The 24,608-nt window shown below is 42.5% G+C and overlaps 1 protein-coding gene across 1 annotated transcript in view; it reads left to right on the forward strand.

Moving 5' to 3' along the window:
* Window positions 1–6,342: 6,342 nt before the first annotated feature.
* The window catches only part of LOC126354361 (T-cell leukemia homeobox protein 3-like), a 355,401-nt gene continuing 337,135 nt past the window's right edge, over window positions 6,343–24,608 (forward strand). Inside the window, exon 1 of the mRNA XM_050003941.1 lies at window positions 6,343–7,451. Within this exon, the coding sequence (XP_049859898.1) occupies window positions 6,938–7,451 (514 nt within the window). The 5' untranslated portion in view covers window positions 6,343–6,937. The remainder of the gene's footprint in view (window positions 7,452–24,608) is intronic.

A 24,608-nucleotide genomic window follows, 5' to 3' on the forward strand; every position in this document is an offset into this window, starting at 1 on the left:
AATAATTCTCTTCATTACAAGATCTTCATCAAATCACTGAAACCCTGCACTGCGCTGTGGATTAGTAAATTGATCATCATTTATCAGTCGAATACCCTGGTCAAAGAAAAGCCCTACCTGGTAACAAACTTAGTGACATCTGTTCTGGAACAATAAATACGCACAATGCGCCTCATAATGCCTAACTGACTTTCAGATGAGTTACTCAGTATTATTAACAAATTCAGTCAATGATTCTGACCTTGCGCATTATAGCATTACGTCAGTCTCAGAAGAATACAATGCTATAAACGAGGCATTGCGACATATTTTTCATAGACGCTCTGTTTTTCGGCCTCATTTTCCGCAGTCGGAGTTATACGAGTAATTTAGGTCGTATATCGCCTTTTGCGACTGTAACAAAAGTCTTATTAACGCCAAACGCTTTTCATTTTATTACAAAGCAACTTTGTTTCTTACGCAGTCTCAATGTTCTTCTTCACCTATCTGTTATGTTTTTGTACACAGCACTTACTCTGACACAGAATCTATTTACATTTTTATTTTATGTAGGTCCACTATCATCTCGCCATATCATGTACGATAAAGAAAGTACTGTGTACAAAACTCTAACACATATGAGTAAAAAAATATTAAGAATGAACTAAGAACCAAAAAAACATGACCACTGAAGATGCATTAAAGTAAAGCGAAACACTTATAGGCTTAACAACAGTTTTATTTCAGTATTAAACTGTATAACTTATATATTTTGTTTGTTCATTAGTCAGCTATGGCTTCAAAACACTCTTTGCTGGTCGCCCGACTGTGGGATTGCCGTCACCACTCACGCTGCTTAAGACCAGCCACTCCCTTCCATCAAGGCCTCTTTCCAAGTAGAAAAAAGAAAGGCGCACTTACAGCCGATATATTCGAGGGTTCTGAGTCTCAACATTATGTCCAGGCAGTTGGTTTCTGAGTTATGATATGGGCTGTGTTCTGAAGGTCGAAATTAAACCCTATGTCCGGCTGCAGGTACCAGTGAAAGGCGTACGTTATTGGACAGCTGTTTCATTTTCTCGCTTTAGGTTATCATGATGGAAACGCCATAATTTTCGTTTTATTTACATTCAACGACGGCTGGACTGATGTCAAATATGGCCGAGCGGTTCTAGGCGCTTCAGTCCGGAACCGACTGCTGCAAGTTCGAACCCTGCCTCGGGCATGGATGTGTGTGATATCGGTAGGTTAGTTAGGTTTAAGTATGTCTAAGTCTAGGGGACTGATGACCTCATATGTTAAGTCCCATAGTGCTTAGAGCAATTTTAACCATTTTGATGTCAAATATCGGGAAGAGGAAAATTATTCCAACTACGCCTATCACTTCATGCCATGTGGGAGAAGAAACAATGGAGGTAGTTTCTACTTTCAGCTATCTTTGCTCCCAGGTTTCTGCCGACAGTGACTGCAGCCACGAAATCAAGTGACGCTTGAGAGAGGCCATCTCTAACACTGACAATGTTTTAATGAGTACAGGCATAATTTTCGTATTTTAAGGGCTATGCCCTTTCCAGTAGTGATGTGGAGATGTGAGACGACCATACCAAACTCTGAACGCCGTACAATACACTGCTTTGAAATGTGGTGCTGCAAGAAACTCCTTAGAGTTCCACTGACTGCAAAAAGCACGAAGAGCTCAGAATCACAACAAATGAAACCAGACTCCACCTGGCAATGTCTCATATTGAAACAAAAACTGACCTGCTCTGGTCGCATCACGAGAGGACATAATTCCGTGCAAAAAAGCCTTAACTATTGAGCAAGGTCGAAGGTTTTGTGTCGTCTCGTTGTGACTGTAGTCTTGTACCAGGGGAAGCAATGAGGGGATGCTGTTGGTGGCTGATATCCTCTTCCTACAATACAACTGCAGGCATGTATTAACAGGGTTATTTACTAACGTAAACAGGAAGGTAATTAAGGAAGTCCAGGTGTTGTGGTAGAAGCTCTTCCGTAATATTGCACGTTAGCCTCACTGCTGGTGAAATACAAGTCCGCTATGTATACTACTCTGGTCGGTGCTGCCTGAGACTGAGACTTCGATTACGGTTTGGCTCTCACTGGGCTGCGACTGATGACTCGACTCGTTGGCTCACTGGATGACTGACAGGGTCCTCCGGTCCGCAGCAGCGATCTAAATATTTTCGGCCGAGGGGGCGTTGCGGCGCGTTCCTTGCGAGTCTTTCCTTGGTCTCTCTCTTGCTCCGGCGTCCATTATCGATCTTCTCGCAGCCTCTTTGCCGATTGGAGTGTTGCCGACAGCTTACACCAGCACAGAAGGCACAAGGAGAAGAGGGCGGCAAAGTGTGAGATGGATCGATAGCATCACCTAAGTAACGGAGAGAGGGGCTGGGGGGAGAAGAGAAAAGGAGATGGGAATGTCCTGTTTCAATAGAACAGTGTGATATATCACCGCTCTTTGGTTACACACATGTAGCTTGATGAACAACACAATATACGATCATATCTTCCCCACTCCAGACCCATCCTTCCCCCAGTTCCCCAGATCATCTTCTTGTGCATTTATGACATGCTGTCAATACCCTAGTTCTCTCGAATGTCCTAACCAGGTGAGGAGCCAAGAGGGTGGTAAGGGGGCAAGTTGACAAAACCATATAATGCTTTACTTAAAGAATTATTATTCTGGAACGGAGGCCTATGATTGCCATATTTTTCAGCCTTCTTTCGAAACACGAAGTAGCCCCCCCCCCAAAAAAAAAAAAAATATGGTTGAAATGGCTCTGAGCACTATGGGACTTCACTTCTGAGGTCATTAGTCCCCTAGAACTCAGAACTACTTAAACCTAACCAACCTAAGGACATCACACACATCCATGCCCGACGCAGGATTCGAACCTACTACCATAGCGGTCGCGCGGCTCCAGACTGTAGCGCCTAGAAACGCTCGGCCGCTTCGGCCGGCGATGACCCCACACACAAAGCTTTACACCTCGCCTCTGCCCGTCAACACCGACATTGGACTGTTGCTGAGTGGAAACACGCTGCCTGGTCGGACGAGTCTCGTTTCAAATTGTATCGAACACATGGACGAGTACGGGTATGGAGACAAGCTCATGAATCAATGGACCCTGCATGTCAGCAGGGGACTGTTCAAGTTGATATGGGGCGAGTGCAGTTGGAGTGATATGTCTAGATACGACTCTGACCGGTGACACGTACATAGGCATCCTGTCCGGTCACCTTCATCCATTCAATGTCCAGTGTGCATTCCGACGTACTTGGGCAATTCCAGGAGGACAGTGCGACAACAGTCCGCAGCTCGTGGTAGTGCGGTAGCGTTCTCGCTTCCCGCGCCCGTTTTCCCGGGTTCGATTCCCGGCGGGGTAAGGGATTTTCTCTGCCTCGTGATGACTGGGTGTTGTGTGATGTCCTTAGGTTAGTTAGGTTTAAGTAGTTCTAAGTTCTAGGGCACTGATGACTATGGATGTTAAGTCCCATAGTGCTCAGAGCCATTTTTTGAGTGCGACTACAGACACGTCCAGGATTGCTACAGAGTGACTTCAGGAACAGTATTCTGAGTATAAACACTTCCACTGATCACCAAACTCCCAAGACGTGAACATTATTGAGCATATCTGGGATACCTTGCACTGTGCTGTTCAGAAGAGATCTCCATCCCCTCGTACTATTACGGACTTACGGACAGCCCTGCATGATTCGTGGTGTCAGTTCCCTCCAGCACTCCTTCAGACATTATTCCAGTCCAGTCCATGCCACGTCGTCCTGCGGCACTTCTTTGTGTTCACGGGGGCCCTACGCGATGTTAGACAAGTGTACCAGTTTCTTTTCCTCTTCAGTGTATTTCAGCCCTGGACTCCGTTTCCAGTTGACACACCAGTTCATTCCCACTCTGTGTATCGCAGTATAACAATGTCTACAGGAAACATGTGACATGTACTCTCTTCTGACAATGCGCCATTCTTATTGGACAGTGGTCTTAGAGTCGGATGAATTGTCACTTGCTTCTTTGAACCACCTCGTATATCTCTCAAAAATACCATGGAGCTCAGACGGAGGCTTACCAGCAATCGTTCTGCCCGCGATCTATTTGCAACTCGAACAGGAATCGTGAGATGTGACAGAGGCACACAAAGTACCTTTCCCCGCCCACCTTGAGTTGTCTTACAGAGTATAGACGTAGATTTAGATGTAGAATCTGCAGTCCGCCCCCTTAGCTGAGTGGTCAGTGCGTCTGGCACCAATGCAGCTGGCCCGGTTCGATTGCCGACCAACTCAGAGATTGTCTCAGGGGACTTGGTGTCATGTTGGGAGAGACCGATAGCCAGTTGCGCCAAAACCTGTTGAATAATTTGCTGTTGGGTTGGCTGAGAATGATGGACGCAACATGTAACCTTCAAGCACTGAACGAAAGGCGTCACGATAGTTGAACATGCCATGACCCGATGTTCGAAAAGAGCTGCAAACAATTGTGAAATGGTACACGCACAAAGTATGAGGTTGTCGTGGACGCAGATGGTCGTCACGCTTGGAAACATTATTAGCCTGGAACGTAAACATGGGACTCAATCAACAAATGTTACTCTCTCATGGGGAAATTACAATGTGTTCCTTTCAATGAGCCGGCCGGCGTGGCCGATCGGTTCTAGGCGCAACAGTCTGGAACCGCGCGACCGTTACGGTCGCAGGTTCGAAAAAAATGGTTCAAATGGCTCTGAGCACTATGGGACTTAACATCTCCTAGAACTTAGAACTACTTAAACCTAACTAACCTACAGACAGCACACAACACCCTGTCATCATGAGGCAGAGAAAATCCCTGACCTCGCCGGGAATCGAACCCGGGAACCCGGGCGCGGGAAGCGAGAACGTACCGCATGACCACGAGCTGCGGACTCGCAGGTTCGAATCCTGCCTCAGGCATAGATGTGTGTGATGTCCTTAGGTTAGTTAGGTTTAAGTAGTTCTAAGTTCTAGGGGACCAATGATCTTAGAAATTAAGTCCCATAGTGCTCAGAGCCATTTGAACCATTTGAACCTTTGAATGAGTTATTCGTTATTTCTCTTCCGCCTGTCTTTACAAACGCCCTCGCGATGTTTCATTGTCCTCATATCACTCTTTTTTCATGAGGGCCCCCTCAAGTAGCCAAAATTTAATTACAATCAATATTCATTTTAAAATGACACGATCAAACTGTGATCCCCCCTGTAATTGCAGAACTGTACCTGGAAACCGAGTCTGACACCATATACACAAGAAAAATTTTGGAAGCTCTCCAGAAAGATTCCAACACTTCGTACTATCCATGCCTTGACGAGTTATTACAGTTGATGATTCGCGGAGAAGCGACTCACAGTAAACATAACATGCATCGCAACTTCATGTCTTTTGGGTAGTCAAGGTAGAATCTATAAAATCTTTGCAGCATCGGTGGGCTGTGTAACAAGCAACACTCGTTATGTTAACCAGTGGCTGTAAACTGTAGCCGCAGCAAACCTCGAGATGAGAGCAGATTTTTTTTTTCAGGAGCTGGCTCTTTTACGCGCTGACGTGCGTAATTCGTCAGTAAAGACGACGGTTTTATCTCGTTACTCGCGACAGCGCTTTAGCCTCGGCGGGAAGAAAGCAGGCAGCATCATTTCGTAACGTCGGCTAATGGAAACTGCTAATTAAATCCTCGTTTTACAGCGCGTCTTTAACTAGCGGCCCAGCTTCCGCCGTTGTGGCGGTTTCTGGCGAGTGGCTTACAAGCCTCTTCTCCCGCTTTGCCAAAAGAGATTCTAAGAGACGCGGGTACATGGCTCCGCCGTTGTTAAAACAAGCGAGAGCCGCTATCATTCCTTCCTTTTTCTTTTTTCTGCCTGCTTCCCGGAGTGGGAGAATGTGAGCGGAGAAAATAAAAAGTAGAGCGAGGAATAAAACAAAGAAAAGCCGCAGAGTAGGAACAAAGGAGAGGAGGAGGAGGAGGAGGAGGTGGGGGCAGCCGGGGCGTAAAAGGGAAAGGGGGGCATAATTAATTCCCGACGTAATCCGACAGAGCGGCGCTGGCGTCGTCTTTTCCCCAGTACGGACTTCTCCTCCAAGTTAAATGTGTTTCAATTTGTGTATCTTTGACGGTGCAGGTTTTTCCCAGAGCCAATGGGCGCCGCGCAGGGGCGTGGGCGCGGGTCGCAGTGGCGCACCGTGATTGGCGGAGAAAGCGCCTACGTGGTGGGAGGCGGCGCCGGCCCGCCCAGCGCGGACCGGCGCTCCACCCCACCACCGCCGCTGCCGCCCCCTCCACCGCGCGTACACACAGCTGAGCGGCGCGGCGCGTGCATTGGCGCACTGTCCGTCCGTCTGTCGGCTGAGGCGGGGCGCAGCGTCGGCAGGAGAGCGTCCAGAGCTACGACCACGCGGCGGCGCAAATAGCACCTGACGCTCTGCTATCCACGCATTCGTATGGACATACTGATGGAAGCGAGGCATCAGACAGCTGTTAACTCATCATTAACCACTGTCAAGGAGCAGAATATAGCTTGAAGGTTGTAATACGCGTTGGCAGACTCCACTATCTCGAAACGGTGGTTGAATCTACGCAGTGAATGGAGTGCTGTTTTGGTTCTGTTTTACTGGGGGACAAAGGATCATCATAAGAATGTCTGGGCACTAGTGGTAAAAAGAAAGTTCTGAACCACCGCACTTGTTATCACACTCTCGTTTCTTCAAAGGACAACGTTGAATTTGGACGGGTAAAGTGACAATCGTCTGGAATGTCACGTACGCACGTCATGGCAAAATATCCGCACGTAAACATTTATGAAGAGTGATTTTGTAGTTGGTTCGTTGTGACGGGGAGCTACGTTCTCGTGTGTGTTGTGACGTTCGTAGTAGTGAAGATGTGCCATTGAGTTGCCTCTGCGTACGAAACGAGCAGACACTATGAGCACGTCGGACGTGGAGGAGGATCGCGAGATCAACGTAGACACGGACAGCCGATGCAGCGGCGACGACGACAGCTACCGCAGCAGCGACGGCTCGTCACCGCCCCCGCCGCCCGCGCACGCGGCGCCGCTGCCGCCCCCGCCGCCCCCGGCGTCCTCGTCGCCGCCGCCGCAGCAGTCGGCGCCGTCGCTGCCGTTCAGCATCTCGCGCCTGCTGGGCACGGAGCCGGCGCTGCCGCTGGCGCTGCCGCCCCCGCAGTCGCCGCTGCCGCCTCCGCAGTCGCAGCCGCCCCCGCAGCCGCAGTCGCTGTTCCCGCCGCTGGTGCGCGTGCCGGCGGCGCTGGTGTACGCGGGCGCGGCGGGCGTCATCCGCGTGCCGGCGCACAGGCCGCCGCCCCCGCCGCCCCCGCACGCGCACGCGCCGCCCTTTCCCTGGCTGGACGCCGCCGCCCTGCAGCGCAGCGCCGCCGCCGCCGCCTTCGCCTCCCACGTCGTCAAGGAGCGCCTCACAGGTAAAGCCTACTGCCCCGTGTTCCTTATATATATACCGCAGTGGAACAACGGCTCTAACAACGAGACATTATTTCGGTGTCGGAAATATGCGCATTGATGTTTTTCTAAAACGTGTCATACTGTCTTTACACAGGATGTTTCAAAAAGAACGACCTGATTTCAAAACTCCATATTTATTGATAAAGATCTACTAGAACCATAGGATGAATAGCAAAATACAAACAAATTAAGTTTTAGCTATGCTATTACAAAATCTCTGAGTGTCCACCAGCTGCAGCACGAACATGGAAGATGAGCGTAGTTTCTTTCACATATCCCCACATGAAAAAAATCGCGTGGGGTCATGTCTGGCAATCATAGAGGCCTAGAATGAAGTGCAGAGTTTCGGGGTCCCGTGTGCCTTTATTCATGCAGAGTATCACTGAGAAACTACTGTATGTTGTTGTGCCAGTGTGATGGTGCCCCATCATGTTGGAAATGAAATCAGAAGAGTCCTCCTGAAGTTGTGGAAAAAGTTCTGCAGCATTTGAATACAGCTCGACACTGGGCAGTGGGCACGGGAACGTCAGACACTACCCTGCACTCTTTGAATCTAATGTCGCCAGATGTGACACCAAGCGACGTTTTCTTGCGAGGGTGTGTGAAGAAAAGTGTGTTCATCTCCCCATAACCTTGTCACGTAGAACAAGTGAAGAACAGAATAACAGCCACCACAAGTTCTGTAAATATGGATACGTTGTGTAATTTATGACAAATTTAGCTATCATCTAAATGCCGTTCTTGCTGCTGCTGGTGAACACGTAAGGCATTTGTAATATCATAACTAAAACTTAAAGATTTTATTAGTATTTTGTAATTTATCGCATGTCTGCGGTATGTTTTTATCGAGTATCGAAATCAGGACATTCGTTTTGAAAGACCCTGTCGAACTGGCTTTACAATTCTTTGCTTCTAAACTTTTCAAAATTATGAAATACCAGTAAATTGCCACCACCGATTCTTTAAAGAATCCAAATCCGTTGTATAAAACGTCATGTCTTCTGAAATACACGTCGTACAGTTACATAACTCTCTAGCATAAAAGTCTGATCTCACGAACTATGTATCGTACTACGATATTATTTCACAAGTACATTCAATGGCAGGAGCGGACTATGCAAAATTTGTTGCGAATGGTATTAATAGTAAAGAAGTAACAAATTTTAAACATAGAGACTGGTAAAGCAATTTTACTGCATGAACAGTGACAATGTAGTAAGCAAAAAACTTTTCTCCTTTTGTTATTTTGTGCGGGGTGCCGGCGAGAAAAAATTTCACAAAGGTTAGAATTATGTGTAAAGTCTGTTGGAAGACGCTAAGTGTTGTCATGCTGAAATACTGGATGAATATATTCTGGATAATTTGCGTGCCTTGAATTACATTGCCTCAAGATATTTACAAGCTTATAACTGTACTAACTGACTTACTGTACTAAATCTGTAATGTAGGAGTATAGTAGCAGTATTATATTACGTTTCTGAATTCGGTCAAGAACAGCGTCAGTGTAGTAAGTTACAGAATTTTTTCCTTCCATCATTTTGTGCGGGGAATCAGCGAGAAAAAAATTCGTAAAGGTTCGAAATTATGGGTAAAGTTTGTTGGAAGACGTTAAGTGCTCTCATTCTCAAATACTGGATGAGTATATTCTGGATAATTTGTACGCTTTGAGTAACATTGCCTCAAGATATAAACTCTGTCCGAAAAGGCCTCGGAAGACCCAAGGGACCGACCGACCGACGCGTCCTCCTCAAGCGATAGACATTATTTAATGCGGATATGGAGGGGCATGTGTTCAGCATCCCGCTCCCCCAGCCGTTGCTAGTTTTCGTGACCGGAGCCGCTACTTCTCAGTCAAGTAGCTCCTCAGTTTGCCTCACAAGGGCTGAGAGCACCCCGCTTGCCGACAGCGCTCGGCAGACTGGATGGTCACCCATTCAAGTGCTAGCCAATCTCAACAGCACTTAATTTCGGTGATCCGACGGGAACCGGTGTTACCACTGCGGCTGCCTCAAGACTTATACCCAGTGTGTAGCTTTAATACTCGACTTATTGTTTTAAACTTGTAACATAAGATTTCAGCTCTTAATGAGTGTATCATAACATCATTTTAAAGTTTTGGATTCGGTCAAGAACTGCATGAAATATTGGCGATCAATTTTTTTCTCATCATGGAAATCGATAGAAAGGCAAGGTGTAACGGGGACTCTGCCCAAAGTTAGCTGTTTAGTTTTATAGGTAGGCCTATGATGATTAGTCAGGAACACGCAAATTTTAGTTGAAACGACAAGTTATCGTAACCAGTCACAAATTATTTAAACTCCACTATAAACCAACCACAGTTTTTTTTATTTCCACTACGTGTTTCGGTAGGTTAAACTCCATCATCAGGTCTTTTTCATTTTCTTTCTTTTTTCCGAAATATTGCTACCCAACTGGTTACCCAAAAATAGTACACAAATAGTGTTTTGTTTTGGCTTTTTGCTACCACACAGTGCCACAGGCTTCCTATAAGTCGTACATATAATACACACATGTCTCAGTCCGATAGTGGAGGTTTCACCATCCGAAACGCATAGTGGTATTTATTTATTTATTTATTTATTTACAAAACAGTTGAGGCTTTCGTGGTCACTTATTGATGTTTTGCCTGTTGGCTTCTGCATAAACTTTTATGACGCTTCGCTAAGACCAGCAGGTGGGATTGTCAAAGGTTCGCACGTCATTGATGATCGTGGATGGATAATCAATCTTTGATGATGGCAGCCACTCCTGCTGGCGAAACGTCAGAAAAATCATTAAACTTTCGGCCAAAAATCCCAAACAGGTAATATTGGCAACACTCACCTGGAGACCCAAATGATATTCGTAGCAATCGTAGTAAAGGCGAACCTAAAGTGTTCGCATTTAAAGTTACATAAATTTATCAAAGTACAAATTTTCACATACTGGTTTTAAAATAAAGAGTGGATAAGTCGAATAATGTAAATAGGAGTCTTTATAACTAAGGAACTCCGAACTCGATAAGTAGTCGCGCCGTTTACCACACAGACAATAATTATCTAGCCCCAGTTTACACGCACTTGAACTACACATTACGCATTAATATAATACACAATTGCGCTTGTTGACTGTTCCGTAGGTCGTTGATAGAATATTTTATACATTTTGAATGAAACACACACAACTCTAATATTCTGTAAAATTGTAGAGTATTACGTCAGTGTTGCGTGTTTTCCATTCACAATGTAATACACAACAGTATTCGTTTTTCAATTATACCCACGTGAACTTTTAAACGATATTTTCGTATTAACAGTACGGTTAATTATAATTTCCAAATTACAATTGCGGATTTTCAGTCATTATCAACTAGAAAAGCTGTAATTATATTTTTTTTCATCAGTGCTCTGATTGGTTTCATACGGTCAGGCACAAATTCCTCTAGTGTGCCAACCTCTTCATCTCAACCAATGTAGTCGATTATTTGTTGGATATATTCGAATCTCTGTCTTTCGATAAGGATTTTATCTTCTATACCTTCCTCCAATACCACAGAAGTTACTCTCTGATAACTTAACGCTGGTCTTATCATCTTGTCCCTTCATCTCGACATTGTCCTTGCCAATTATGTGGTGAACTTACTCATTTCTTATCATATTAGTTCACCTAACTTTCAGTATCTGTTTGTAGCAACACATTTCAAACGCTTCGGTTCTCTTATTTTTCAGTAGTGAACACTAAAGCTAGAAATTTCGCAGGCAAAAAGATTACACATTTCACATTGCTTCCATGAAATAATCTGTATTGATAGCTGGTGTATGTAAAGTTGGAAATTTCGCAGGCAAAAAGATTACACATTTCACATTGCTTCCAAGAAATAATCTGTATTGATAATTGGTGTATGTGACGAATGCTGACATGATCCATAAACCTCAAATCCTTTTCATTTAATTTACTAATCTTGATGACTGCAGATGTTTTTAGCACGTGAGAATATTTTCTCGATTATTAATCCAGATTATTTTATGAAAATGCTGTGAAACTTATGTGTTTTTGCCTGTAGAATTTGTAACTTAAATGTTTATTATTGACTGCAGATTAATGTAAATTAAAATTTACCTAAAAATCGAATATCTAACTGTGAAAAATCTAACACATACCAGTACAAAACTTTAATACAATATTCTTGCTTCAAGAGCTTCGTTAAACTTACTGTCACATGCTTATCTTGATGTGATGACACTAGTAATGATTTAGAATGGCTTTTCCATCGATTATTTGGTTTCGGTGGCTGCTTTTGTGAAAACTTTCCCGTTCTCAATACGGACTTTTTGCATAGACAGCAATGTAGCTAACTCTGGGAAAAATTCTGATTTATATACACGACGTAGCTAACTCTGGGAAAAATTCTGATTTATATACACGGCGTAGCTAACTTTAGGAAAGGCCCTGTTTTACATATTCGACGATAACATGTACACAATCTCTTGTCTGAGTCCACAGTAGTAGCATAGCAAAGGCCCAGAAATATTTAGGTTCAAAAGCCAGTTCGACTTTTATTTACGTAATGATGATTTTTTAAATTCACATTAGAAGAAGTAACTTATTAGTTAATCGTTTTGGATCTCCCATTAATACAATTGTCCTCGCATTTATGACCAGATCATTGTCAATTTTCGTATTTCATCTGAAGGCGAGCGTGTGAAGTTCTTAAGAAGCTTCATCAGCAAATAGACTTCGATCAGAACAAACACCGAGCCATATTTTAAGCAAATACGCAGGAAAAACTATGCTGAAATTACCAACAGAGCGGAAATGAATATCGTTCGACGGCATAACTAATTTATAAATCGATGAGAACTGATAATAATAATGGCTTATCTAAATTGACGGTGACGTAATTAGTTTTAAGACTCAGTTTATTTACACATGTGCTGTTAATGACCTACACACTAACTTGTTTGTTGTTACCTTAGAAACTACAGAGAACCTTGAAGAAATCCAACTTCTAAAATAAGGAGCTTTTGTTTTAACCAAAATTTCAGTAGATGAGCTACCTTTTCTTTTTTTCTCTTCATCTTCTACTGTTAACAACTACTTAGTTTTTCTCGGAATTTAATGCTCTGAAGTATTTTTCTGAAATCGTATCTGGTATTCCACTGACTTGTTTGTCGTTTGTGCAAGATTTGCCTAATTGCCTGTATTCATTTACACCTCCGGATTTGTTTTATTACTAATACCTTCAGTCTCAGTCCTCCGTGATCTTATCTCAACCTGGTACACATAACACACCTTCGTTTATTTCCCCATAACTGTTTCTTATCTTGTATTCATAATTAATAATTTTGATATTTTTGACAGATAATAACGCTGTGACTCCCCATCCAGCTCTCTCATGACAACAACGAATTGTTAAACCTTACTGTTTTTATATAAGAATACTTTGTACCTATGTATAATTTGAATATATCGATTTTATAACTTATACTATCCCACGCAGAACGAAACTCTGGTCGTAACCTGTAAAACTGATGAATAACAATAAGACGAAGATAATTATGTACCTTCAAAAGCATACCCCTCAAAAGATATACATCCTTCAAAAGCATTAGCGAATGAAAAATGCCGTGCCCAAATGAATTCAATTTATAATGAAGAAGTTTAACAATACTCTCTCTGGGATAGTGTTGACATTTTTATTTGTACTTCTTCTAAGGATCTATACGCAGATGGATATTGTAAACTTATGAGAAGGATATACATCTGGAGAAGGTTACACAACCTAAGGTGTGGATTCAGTTGACGCCTTTTATATTTGGCCGTAGTTTACGTATAGCTTTTCCACATATAAAATCGTTCTATGATTTGTGTTGTACTTCGGCACTATTATATTGTAATATTTGCATAAACTGACACATAAAGTCCTTGTTAGAACTACTAATATATTTATCCTGTTATTGCTACAATACCAATACAAGATAACTCTACCGATATTCCAATTACTCAAATTATTAAGCGGGTCCACTTGATTATAATAGTTCAATATGCTACACATTTTTACGCGAGCGCGGTATCTTGTCTTCATAACACACGTGGTCAGCCAGTATTTTTGAGAAAACTTCTGAAAAATTGGGAGAAACTACAAAACTCATATTCCTGTAAAATCAGAGAAGTACAGGTATTATGTGTCACTTACGGTTTCTTGGTCGTTTTACCCATTATAATTCTGAGAAAATTACCGTGCAGACGGCGGGTTTTGTTATTTTTCATGTAATGTCTATGTGAAACACACAACTGCACCAACTTTTAAAAACTAATACGAACTGCAATACCAAGAAAGTGATATGAACTGGTCAGCTGAATGGACTAAAAATACCTCTGCTTATAAAATAATTAACTGTGCATGTCTTATTTTCGGCTATTGGCTGATTATAAATTTCGGAGAGAAATGAGGTTGCCGGGACGACGATCTGCTATTCGCCAACTCCTTCTCTCTCCTCTCAAATGTCCCAGAGATTAGCATCTTCAGAGCTCTTTCGTTGAAGAAATTATAATGTACTGAGCGACGGTGTTTCGCTTTTCTTTAGCTGCCGTAATATTCCAGGAAGCGGTTCGTGTTCTGTGCTTTTCGTAAACTTTATTCACCTTATTTATTTCGTCTCGATGTAACTTACGGAAAGTACCGGTCTTTCTAATGCGTTCTTGTAACAAATTGTGAACATAAGCGCATCCTCACACTGATACACCCATTATTACCATTACATGGATTACTCCTTCATGGGCAATGTACATCTCCTTCGTCCTTCCCATCAGCGTCTGTTGTGAGGAGCTCGGCTTTTTAGTTTGGAGAATAACTTATTTGCTTCGTTGATTTTAGATAAAACCATACTTCATCCTCTATTAATGTATGTTTCGTGTTCACGTGCCTTTTCGGTCAGCTGCGCATTCTTTTAGCTGCAGCTGTTTTAAGACTCTCATTCGTCACAATGTTTAGCTGTTGCGCCCGATGGAAGCTTTCCTTCAGAAACGTTTACCTTTACATCTTTACGAGAGGTGAAGAGACGTTATACCAATTATTTTCATGGAAAGTTTAATTCTTCGTAACCTTAGTTTTAGATTGTTACCTACACGCAGTGCAACATTAGTTTTCATTCGCCTACTGGTGCCAAGTATTGGAAAATAATATTGAAGAGTTGTTCTTGTATACATACTTCAGATCAGATGTTTCTGTAAAACTTTGTTATCGAAAGATTATTTCCTCTTAACAGACGAAATAGAATATGATTTCATCCGTTTGGCTTCTGCAATTGCGTACACAGTTTTGGCATTGCTAAATTTTTACTACAAGCAAGGAAATACAGCGGATGTTAGTAGCGATTTAAATAACTCACTATTACTTAGTTACTGACTTACAACAATATTCTTCCCAATTCGATACTTCTGTGCTCGTGTTATTCAGAAATACGATGCAATGTTCCTTCAGACACGCACGTACGGCCGAAAGAACCGGCACCGCGGCGACTACAGCCGTTATTTATTAAATGTATTCGCAGTTGCGAATATTGAAAACCATTAGCTGTATAATGGAATGACGGCAATGAAAATTAGTCCCGATAAGGAACTCAATCCTGGATTTCCGACTTATAGCGAACCGTACCTTACCATTAGGCTATCCGACCACGACTTCACCGCCATACCCAAACTTCTATAAGTCGTCGACCATGTGTCTAAATCTGCACTCGTACATTCATGTGTATATAACTGTACAGGGGAGACATTTTAAATTGAAGGTCGCTTGCCCGGTGTGGCGGGTAAATACAGTATTGCAGTGCCTGTGCTATTCAGATATACGATTCAAAGTTCCTTCGGACATGCATACACGCATGCATAATGGAAGTACGAGCACAGGTTGTAGACCCGTGGTTGACAGCATATGGAAGTTCGGGTCTGGCCGTAAGTCGTGTTAAGGTACGGCTCGCGATAAGGAGAAAATCCGGATTCGAGACCCGATCCTGGACAAATTTTCATTGGTCTCATTGCATTGTACAGCTGATGATTGTTCATATTCGCAACTGCGAGTACATTTAATGTACTTGCCAATTCCCAACCCCAACCTTATGCACAAGCACGGGCAGTGGCAAGGAAGGGGGGGGGGGTCTATGGGGGCTTTAGCCCCTCCCAATGGAGTATCATATTACACTGGATAAAATGACTTCAGAAATAAGCGACTATATTACTCCAACAGATTCAATCTTTTTTTATAACTTTGTAGCTATATAGGTTGCAATGTATTTTAAACACATTTTAATAAAAGAATAAGAGCTGCAAATAGCTTACTGTCTATCATTTAACTTAAAATGGGCGTCTTATTATTATTAATACACATTTTTTTACTATGAACTCCAAAACAGTAACCAAAAACTACTTTAATCAAAACTAAATTTACCAGTTTTGTTAATCGATATTCCATTCCCCCAACCCCCCCCCCCCTCCCCGTTAGCCCCCCCCCTCCCCCCTTGTCCGACTTCTAGAATCGCACCAGCTATTTGTGTAAATTCCCAGGAGGAATCAGAAATTTTGACTATCGAATATCATTGGGAACGCGTGAAAAAGTAAGATATAAGAGGAGATCAAAAAGTTTCCTTTCAAAAAGAAGGCCACATGTTGGTGCTTATGTACCCGCGTGGGATTCGAACTGGACTGCATAGGCCTATACTCTGCCCTTCCAATATAACTGTGATGCAAACGTAATTTAATGAAATGTATCTGTTACGGTTCCTGTTACCAAAAGGTAGGTCGTTCTGATCAAGTGGTTTAATTGCTGACAACCATATACCATTACACCGGAGTGACTCCTAGGCATCCGTCGATGCAGGGCAGTGAATTCGCAAGACAAAGTAATTGTACGGGTGCTCACCCGTTCAGCAGTCCCGTCGCTACAGACCGTGATATCTCTAATATGCTTATCAGCGTGAGTGAACATGCCTCAGCTGGAGACAACTTCGGTTTGTCCACATATTAACAGCATCTTTTTTTTTTTACTTTTGTTTGCGTTTGTTTTACGTACCTCGCAAAGTGTGTCGGCGTCCGGAATACATTTCAAATATGTTCTTACATAGTGATGTAGATATTGTTTGTAAATAAGACTCTACACAATGTGAGAATGTAAACCCTTTTTTGTGATTGCCAGCACCCGTATATACACCACTGGCTGTGACGATTAAAAAACTACTATGAAATACGATCTCGTTTGTTTTATTTCACGAATATTGTCTTGAAATGTTACTCAATTATATGCTACGTTTTTCATCTCCGCAGTATAATGCAGTGAAACTGGTTGCAACAATCTAATTACAGAAATAGGCTAACACACCTCACAGAGTATTTATATTTACATTAAACGTAAAGGCTTACTGCGCAAGCGTAATTTCTTTTTAAAATTATTCATGTTGTTCACAAAATCTCCTGTTCACTATCAAAGTAGCTGAACTTTTTGTTGTGTGCTTAAGATAGCGCCGAAAAAATTGTGGTTTAATCGAAGCGTTAAATGTATGAATGCGATAGTTGTTTTCAGACCAAATCTGGTTGCTGGCACAAACTTCGTAATGGCAAAACTGTTCTGTGATCATGTTCGTAGCAAGCTTAATTTTTAGAATGCTGTATGTAGCGTGTTTCATAGCGTATTCTTAGACACATTTTTTTCCCCTCAGAGCAGTGAGGTTTATATGGATTGTGGTGCATGTCATCTCTTTCTCTAAGCTTTCAGTATTTCATAACAGATGTCCCACTTCGTGCTGTTCGCTGACATCGTTAATATTTGATTTAACATGCCTATTTTTATTCTCCTTGCCAGGAACTGATACCTCCGGATGCATGCATTTTTACAACTGCCTATCCGTTCCTTAGTTTTTTGTTCAACATAAATTTATTTTTAATATCGAAGACCCGTGCGAGCTGTTGGAATTTTTGTCAAATACTTTCAGGACATCAGTATTGCATGTATTAACCCACTTGCTACTTGTTTCTCGAATAATATCAGAATATCAATACTAGTTAAAGAACAAGTTACAACTTATCGCTATAAATGCCAGCTTTTGTTGCGAATTTTTGAGTAGTAAAACCATGATGGGCTAATATGACACATCCATGCAGCAGTTCTTGTGATGGATATGAGGGAAAGAAGAAATGTGCCTCTCAGATGATGCAGAAAGACGAGCTCTACGTACACTAACGCCGTAACTGCAGAACACAATTAATCTAAAACCGACGCTTCACATATGGTCCAGGACCGTTTGTGAAGCAGAATAGCAAGAGTTTCATATTAGCAGTAGCGACATTGCGCACCACGTGATGGAAAAGGATTCTTGAATCGATGCGCTTCCGTCGCACATTCGAACATCAGTACTGACGAAATGGTAGGTAAAATAAAAGCAATCGGACAACAATCAATGTGTAACGTGTTCCATAAAATTCTGTCATTACCTCTGACACACTGCTTTTGACATGCTGATTTAGGAGCAGTTATTCACAGGTTATTACGTTACTCGACAGACATCACCAGCAACTAACGCGGGGGAATACTCGTTGATGCACTAACGAACTAGCGTATAAATTGCACAGTATGGTGATAGACTGTAATTATATTTTGTGTGTAAAGAGCATTCTGGAGCGTGTCATAAAGTCATTATTCATTTCTGTTGTCGCAATAAATTTCCAGTTAGAGCAACAACATTCCGTCTGAGTAGGTATCGTTTGAAGTATCCCCTACCTCGAACGATCATTACCTCTGTCTTTGGCAAAAGCGTCTATTTTGCTTGTGAAATACGCTTTAATTGCCAAATAGTTCTGATAGTTAGACTTGTTGTGTCACTAAGAAACCATTTGTAGTAGCGCTTTTGTAAGCTACTACTTCACTTCTTTCAACTGTCTCCTTCAGAAATAACAAGTTTCAGCTTTCTCTAGTAAACTGAGTAGAGGTGGACGATCACATTACAATAGACGGAGGATAAAAGCTCGTGAAGCACGGCACGCAGAAATGTTTTGAGCAGCGGCAGGAACGAGTGCTGATATATGTAGATTAAGTAGGTGATCTTCACTAAATGAACACATTTACAAGCACTCCGATTTGAGTATCAACTTAGTTTGCAGTTTTACAGCTTTATCAGTTTACCAAACTTTTTTCTCTATGTCTTATAAGATTCTGGATCTTCGACGTACTCGTATTGACCAAATATCCAACTGATCCTAATTCGTGGGGAAGAGTGCTCCAACTTCTCTCGAAGCCTGTATCACTTGACAGTCATTCCTCGGGCAATGAAATATATATTTATAATTTTACTACTCTAAGCAATGTTTTTCTTAGAGCAACAACACACGTTCTGCCAGTGCTCTGTACATCAGAGGTGAACCTAAACAGCTTTTTTTTACATTGTTCTTATTGCTTTTGTCTCTCAGTCAGAATGTTATCTCCTTTACCTCAACGATACAAAAAGAACGGAGATTATCGAATAACGTCCCATCGACTGGGAGGTTATTAGAAGAACAGCACAGGCGCGGATTTGGGAAGAACGGGGAAGTAAAAGGATCGTGCCCTTTCAAAGGAACTATCTCAGCACTCACCTTAAGCGATTTAAGAAAACTATAGGAAATATGGATGGCCAACCCGGGATTTGAACATCCTTCCTCCCGAATACGACTCCAGTGTTCCCATATGCCACCTCACGGAGTCTGTATTACGTATTGTCACTGATGGTAACTATTATAGAATGGTCGAATGCTACTGCTGAAAGCTCAACAGAACGGCGAGAAATGGTGCACCGGGGACTTTGTTTTATCTGCAAGACAACAACTTTACGCACACAATGCATCACACAGGAACTGTTTTGCTCCACAGGATCGATGGTTTGGATGCATCTACCGAGCAGCCCAGCGACTGCCTCTTGTTTATGCAGCTGGAGGAATAAGTAGTAGACGTGCGACAGCACTGTGCCACCGTTGCAGCGTCGCCAATTGCAATGGAGCAACGAACAGAACTTTCTAAATCAAGTGTTAAGGGCATTCCCCGAAATGTTCTGAAGAAGAGAAAACAGAGTGCAAAGTTTGTCCCGTACACTTTGACTTCCGAATAAAAAACAACGACGCATGGACACCTGCCGCGGCTTAATTGAAATGAAAAACGCAGGCCGTTCTTTTCTGAAAAAAAAAAACACCACTCGTAACGAGGACCGATATTATCAGAATGCATCTACCACAAAACGACAAAGTGCAGAGTGGGCCTCTGTTCGCCAAGACCGAAGAAATTGGGAATGTGACGCACGTGATGATAAGAACTTTCCTGGCAGTTCCACAAGGTTGTATGACTGTTCTGTGGGTAGTACTCAAGTGGAGAGTGAATTTGTAGAACACCCTAAGCATTAGAAACCATCATCTTAACTTTTCTCAATTTTTTATTAATGCGGTCTCGAAACAGTTTGGACTGAAGGTTCGCTGCATAAGCATATACCATACTCACTGTGGTAAAGACGGCGCCAAATATGCATTCTTCGACTGAAAAAGTTACGCGAATTCACGAATACTCCACTGAGAGATATTCTAAAACTGCACTATCCCTTTAGACTTCTACAGTGGCGTCATTCAAAATGTTCAAATTTATGTGAAATCTTATGGGACTTAACTGCTAAGGTCATCAGTCCCTAAGCTTACACACTACTTAACCTAAATTATCCTAAGGACAAACACACACTCCCATGCCCGAGGGGGACTCGAACCTCCGCCGGGATCAGCCGTACAGTCCAAGACTGCAGCACCTTAGACCGCTTTTTTTTATTTATTCTTAACTGTAAAAGAAACATGGACGAATCGATGTTTTTATCGTATTAATACATTAAAAAGCTGAAGAAGAAGCCAATTAAGGATCAAGAACGCTTTTTTCCATTCTTGGACGTAGTGATATCACGCGTTTCATTTTGACCCTGATATAATTTAGGAAGTACAGTTCGTGAAATATCTATTAGTACGATTGGTGAAAAATTACATTGTAAAACAGTATTGAAAATTACCCGTAAAAATGTGTGATACAGTAATATTTTTTTTCGTGTTGGAGTTCAGCATACTAAAAACAAGAATGAAACCAATTTCATTTTATCCGCTCGGATAATCCCGGGCGGCGTGGCGTCATTATGACAGGGGACTACTAGTTTTACGGTCTGTCATATCCGGAGGGCGATAAAGAAAGTAACGGGATATTTTTTAATTTCTCGGGCTTTGTACATCAGATTTTCAAAATTCTTTTTATCTTGTTGGTAAACATATTACTGATGTATGTTTACATTTTCAGCTGTTTTAAATATTTGATTCATCGTTGACAGTTGGAAAGATTGTATGTGTTTTCGAGCGCTCGACGAATTTTTACTTTCGAAAAAGATGGATCAAATAATTTGCATTAAATTTTGCTTGAAAAATAAAGTGCAGCGACGCATTCGAAATGTTGACTGTGGCTTTTGGTGAATCTATTACGAGTAAGACAAGAGTTCAAGAGTGGTACAAACGTCTCAAAGAGGGTCGAGAACACTCTGAAGATCATGACGTTCCTGGACGTCCTAGCACGTCGATTACTGACGACGATGTGGAAAAAGTCAAGAAAGTGGTTATGGGAAATCGCCGAATACCATTAGAGAGATTGCTGATGATGTCGGCATATCCTTTGGCTCATGCCAAGCACTTTCTCAGTTGTTATGGGCATGAAACGTATGGCAGCAATGTTTGTTCCGAAATGGTTGAATTTCGACCAAACGGTTTCGCATAGACATCGCTCAAAAATTGTTAAATTAAGTCTACAACGATCCCGAACTTCTAAAGAAGTGACGAAACATGAGTATACGTTTATGACGTCAAAACCAAGACCCTACAGCCCCAATAAAAACTGCCTGAATAGCCAAGACCGAAAAAATTCGACAAGTTCGATCACATGTGAAGGTTCTTATTGTTGTGTTCTTCGATGACAACGTGATAATCCATCATGAGTTCCTACCTTATGGTCGTGCGCTTAATAAGAATTACCACCTAGAAGTTGTGCGAAATTTGCGGGTAGCAATCCGCAGAAAACGACCAGAATTGTGGCAAAACCACTCGTTGAAAATGCATCACGATTATGCTTCCGCCCACACCTCAATACTTGTTCGTGATTTTTTTTTTTTTTTTTTTTTTTTTTTTGCAGAAACGAAAACTATCATGTTTCCTTGACACAGTATTTTCCGGAATTGGCTACATGCGACTATTTTGTATACCGAAGCTGGAGAGAACCAAGAAAGGACATCGATTTGCCACCATTGATGAGATAAAAACAGAACCGCTGAAGGAGTTGAACACCAGAACGAAAATTGAGTTCCAGAAGTGCTTCCGAGATTATAAAAAACGCTTCCATAAGTGTATTATATCTGAGGGGGATTTCTTTCAAAGGGACGAAGTCGATGTTGATGAATAAAAAGGAATTTTTTTAAGAAAAAGAAAAATTCCTTTACTTTTTTGATCAGATCTCGTACGCTTTTATCGAACCTGGATTTCCACTTTCGAGATGAAGGTGCTAGTGGAAAGTATGCAATTTGCTTTACAACTGCCAACATCTCAGTTAGTTACTTGATTGCAGTGTACCATTAAATACTAGTGTCAAAGCGCTGGCTGAACGTGATATTTCAGTCGGAAATAAAAAAAGCCTTTAAGAACGCCATGAGGTGAAATTCGAGATGACAGAGGCGGCTAATAGAGCATATGAAACACCTTTACGACGTTTAAATAAAATACAGTTCATGCTAAGGCTTGCAGCATGACGGACATCGTAGTAATTATGTTCGAACCACGTAACTTAATACCGAAACAACATTTCCGAAAAAACTTTTATCCGTCTTTTTCCTCTTCTTCGGACCTCGCTTGCAGCGAGATTTACGTACCATTAAATTTGAGCTGTTTTGTAAAATAACTCATACAACGTCTTTTTTTCCCTTTTTTACCTTACATATCCGACGGCAAAGTTTCCAGTTGCAAGTATACTGGCGCATAGAAGCAATATCTACCACTACTACTACATATTGAAAGTGCCTGTTGAGATTTTAGGTGTTGTGCAGGTGTTTTCCGTGCAGTACAAAGACAAATGTGGGTAACAAATCAGTTGAAATGCAGTGTTATGTACAAACAGGTCCATACGATGGTCTGCAGTGAGAGAGGTGCGGGGAGGGGGGTGGCGGGGGGGGGGGGGAGGAGGAGGGGGAGGGGTGAGTGAGGGGGAGAGGACTGGACCTGGAGGTATGGAGTACTTTTAATATTTTGGAAAACGGATGGCTACTTGTAATTAGCCATAAAAAAAGTTTCAGCTGCGATCCTGTTGAAAACCTGCGTAATACCGACTTTAAATCATGTTCTTGAAAGGAAAGCCAGCCGAGGTGGCCGAGCGGCTCTAGGCGCTACAGTCTGGAACCGCGCGACCGCTACGGTCGCAGGTACGAATCCTGCCTCGGGCATGGATGTGTGTGATGTCCTTAGGTTAGTTAAAGTAGTTCTAAGTTCTAGGGGACTGATGACCTCCGAAGTTAAGTACCATAGTGCTCAGAGCCATTTCAACCATTTGAAAGGAAAAATATCTGATACGCTATTCTTTTTCTTTCCCTGAGAGCTACGGGGTTGGGATCGCGCTCTTTCCCCCGAGTATGGATTCCCTTGATTAGTCCTAATATGTAACGAACCAATATCCCTGAACGGCGTTAAAAATTTTGTCGGTGCATTTCGAGTTCTTCTCGAATATGTGTTACTTAATAATAAGAACGAAAACACTAGGGAAATTACGACACTTCTGCAACTTCCGTAACAATGCGCAAGCGAAATTGATCGGGAGACACATGATACGTGCAAAAGTTGCCCTCCGCCATCCACCGTACGCTGGCGCGCTAGCTGCAGACGCAGGTGAAGACGTAATTATCGCTGTCACCGTTTCGTTCGCAGAACACAATCAGCCGGAATGGCTGAGAGGAGAGCGGCCTGTTGGTGTGTGTCGGAGCTGCAGCTGCTGCGGCCGCGACCACACAGATTGCAGTGCGTTGCATTGGCGGTTTTCCATAATTACGTGTGCAGCAGTGAGCTGGTGCCCCGTGCCCTCCTGGAACAGCCATTTCATAAACGTAATTAACGTGATAAAACGCCGTTAGCGCGATTCATAAAGGGATGGCGGAATCACCGCGTTTCAGCAAATCGAGATTAAGCGCTGCGCAGGACGCGATAGCGGCAGGCCGAACTGCCGGTCCGTGGTACGTCTAGCACGGGTCGTTATGTACGTCTTACAGCGGCACTCAGCGGGCTGCACTTAGCTCGCCGTAATGGAACTCGCTCCCGTTCTTTCTTTTCCCTTCTGAAAAGCTGCAGTGTGCAAAAGAACGAAAAGTAACTGTAAGGACGATACGAGCAAGTTAACCGTCACATGACTGCTCTGCAACAGTATTTCCCAAGCTGGGGTAAGTTGCCCCATGAACGGAACGGTGAAATGTAATATTGTGACGGGTAAAAACAAAAGGATTCAACTTTGTTGCGATCTCAAAACTAAATTTTCTCCAAAAGATCACAATCACGAAAGATCCGTACCTAAAGAATAGAAAGTTGTCCAAGTCACACCGATACCCAAGAAAGGAAATAGAAATAAGCCGCTGTATTACAGACCCACATGCCCGACGTCGATTTGCAGTAGGATTCTGGAACATCAAATGTGTTCGAGCATTATAAATTAGTTCGACGAAAACTATTTATTGACAAACAGCCAACACGGATTCGGAATATATTGTTCTTGTGAAACACAACTAGCTCCTATTCTCACGAAGTTTTGCTATCGACGGAGGATGTCAAATTAATTCCATATTTTTGTATTTCATGAAGATACTGACACCGTTCGTCACAAGCGGCTTCTAATGCGTGCCTACGGTGTATCGCCTCATTTGTGCGACTAAATTCGTCAGTTCTTGTCAGAAAGATCACACGTCATAGTGACTGACGGAAAGTCATCGAGAAAAAGTAATATCTGACGTTCCCCAAGAAAGTGTTATAGGCCCCCTGTTGTTCCTTATCAACATAAATGATCTCAG

Source organism: Schistocerca gregaria, chromosome 3 (assembly GCF_023897955.1).
Source record: "Schistocerca gregaria isolate iqSchGreg1 chromosome 3, iqSchGreg1.2, whole genome shotgun sequence".
NCBI classification, from domain to species: Eukaryota; Metazoa; Arthropoda; class Insecta; order Orthoptera; family Acrididae; genus Schistocerca; species Schistocerca gregaria.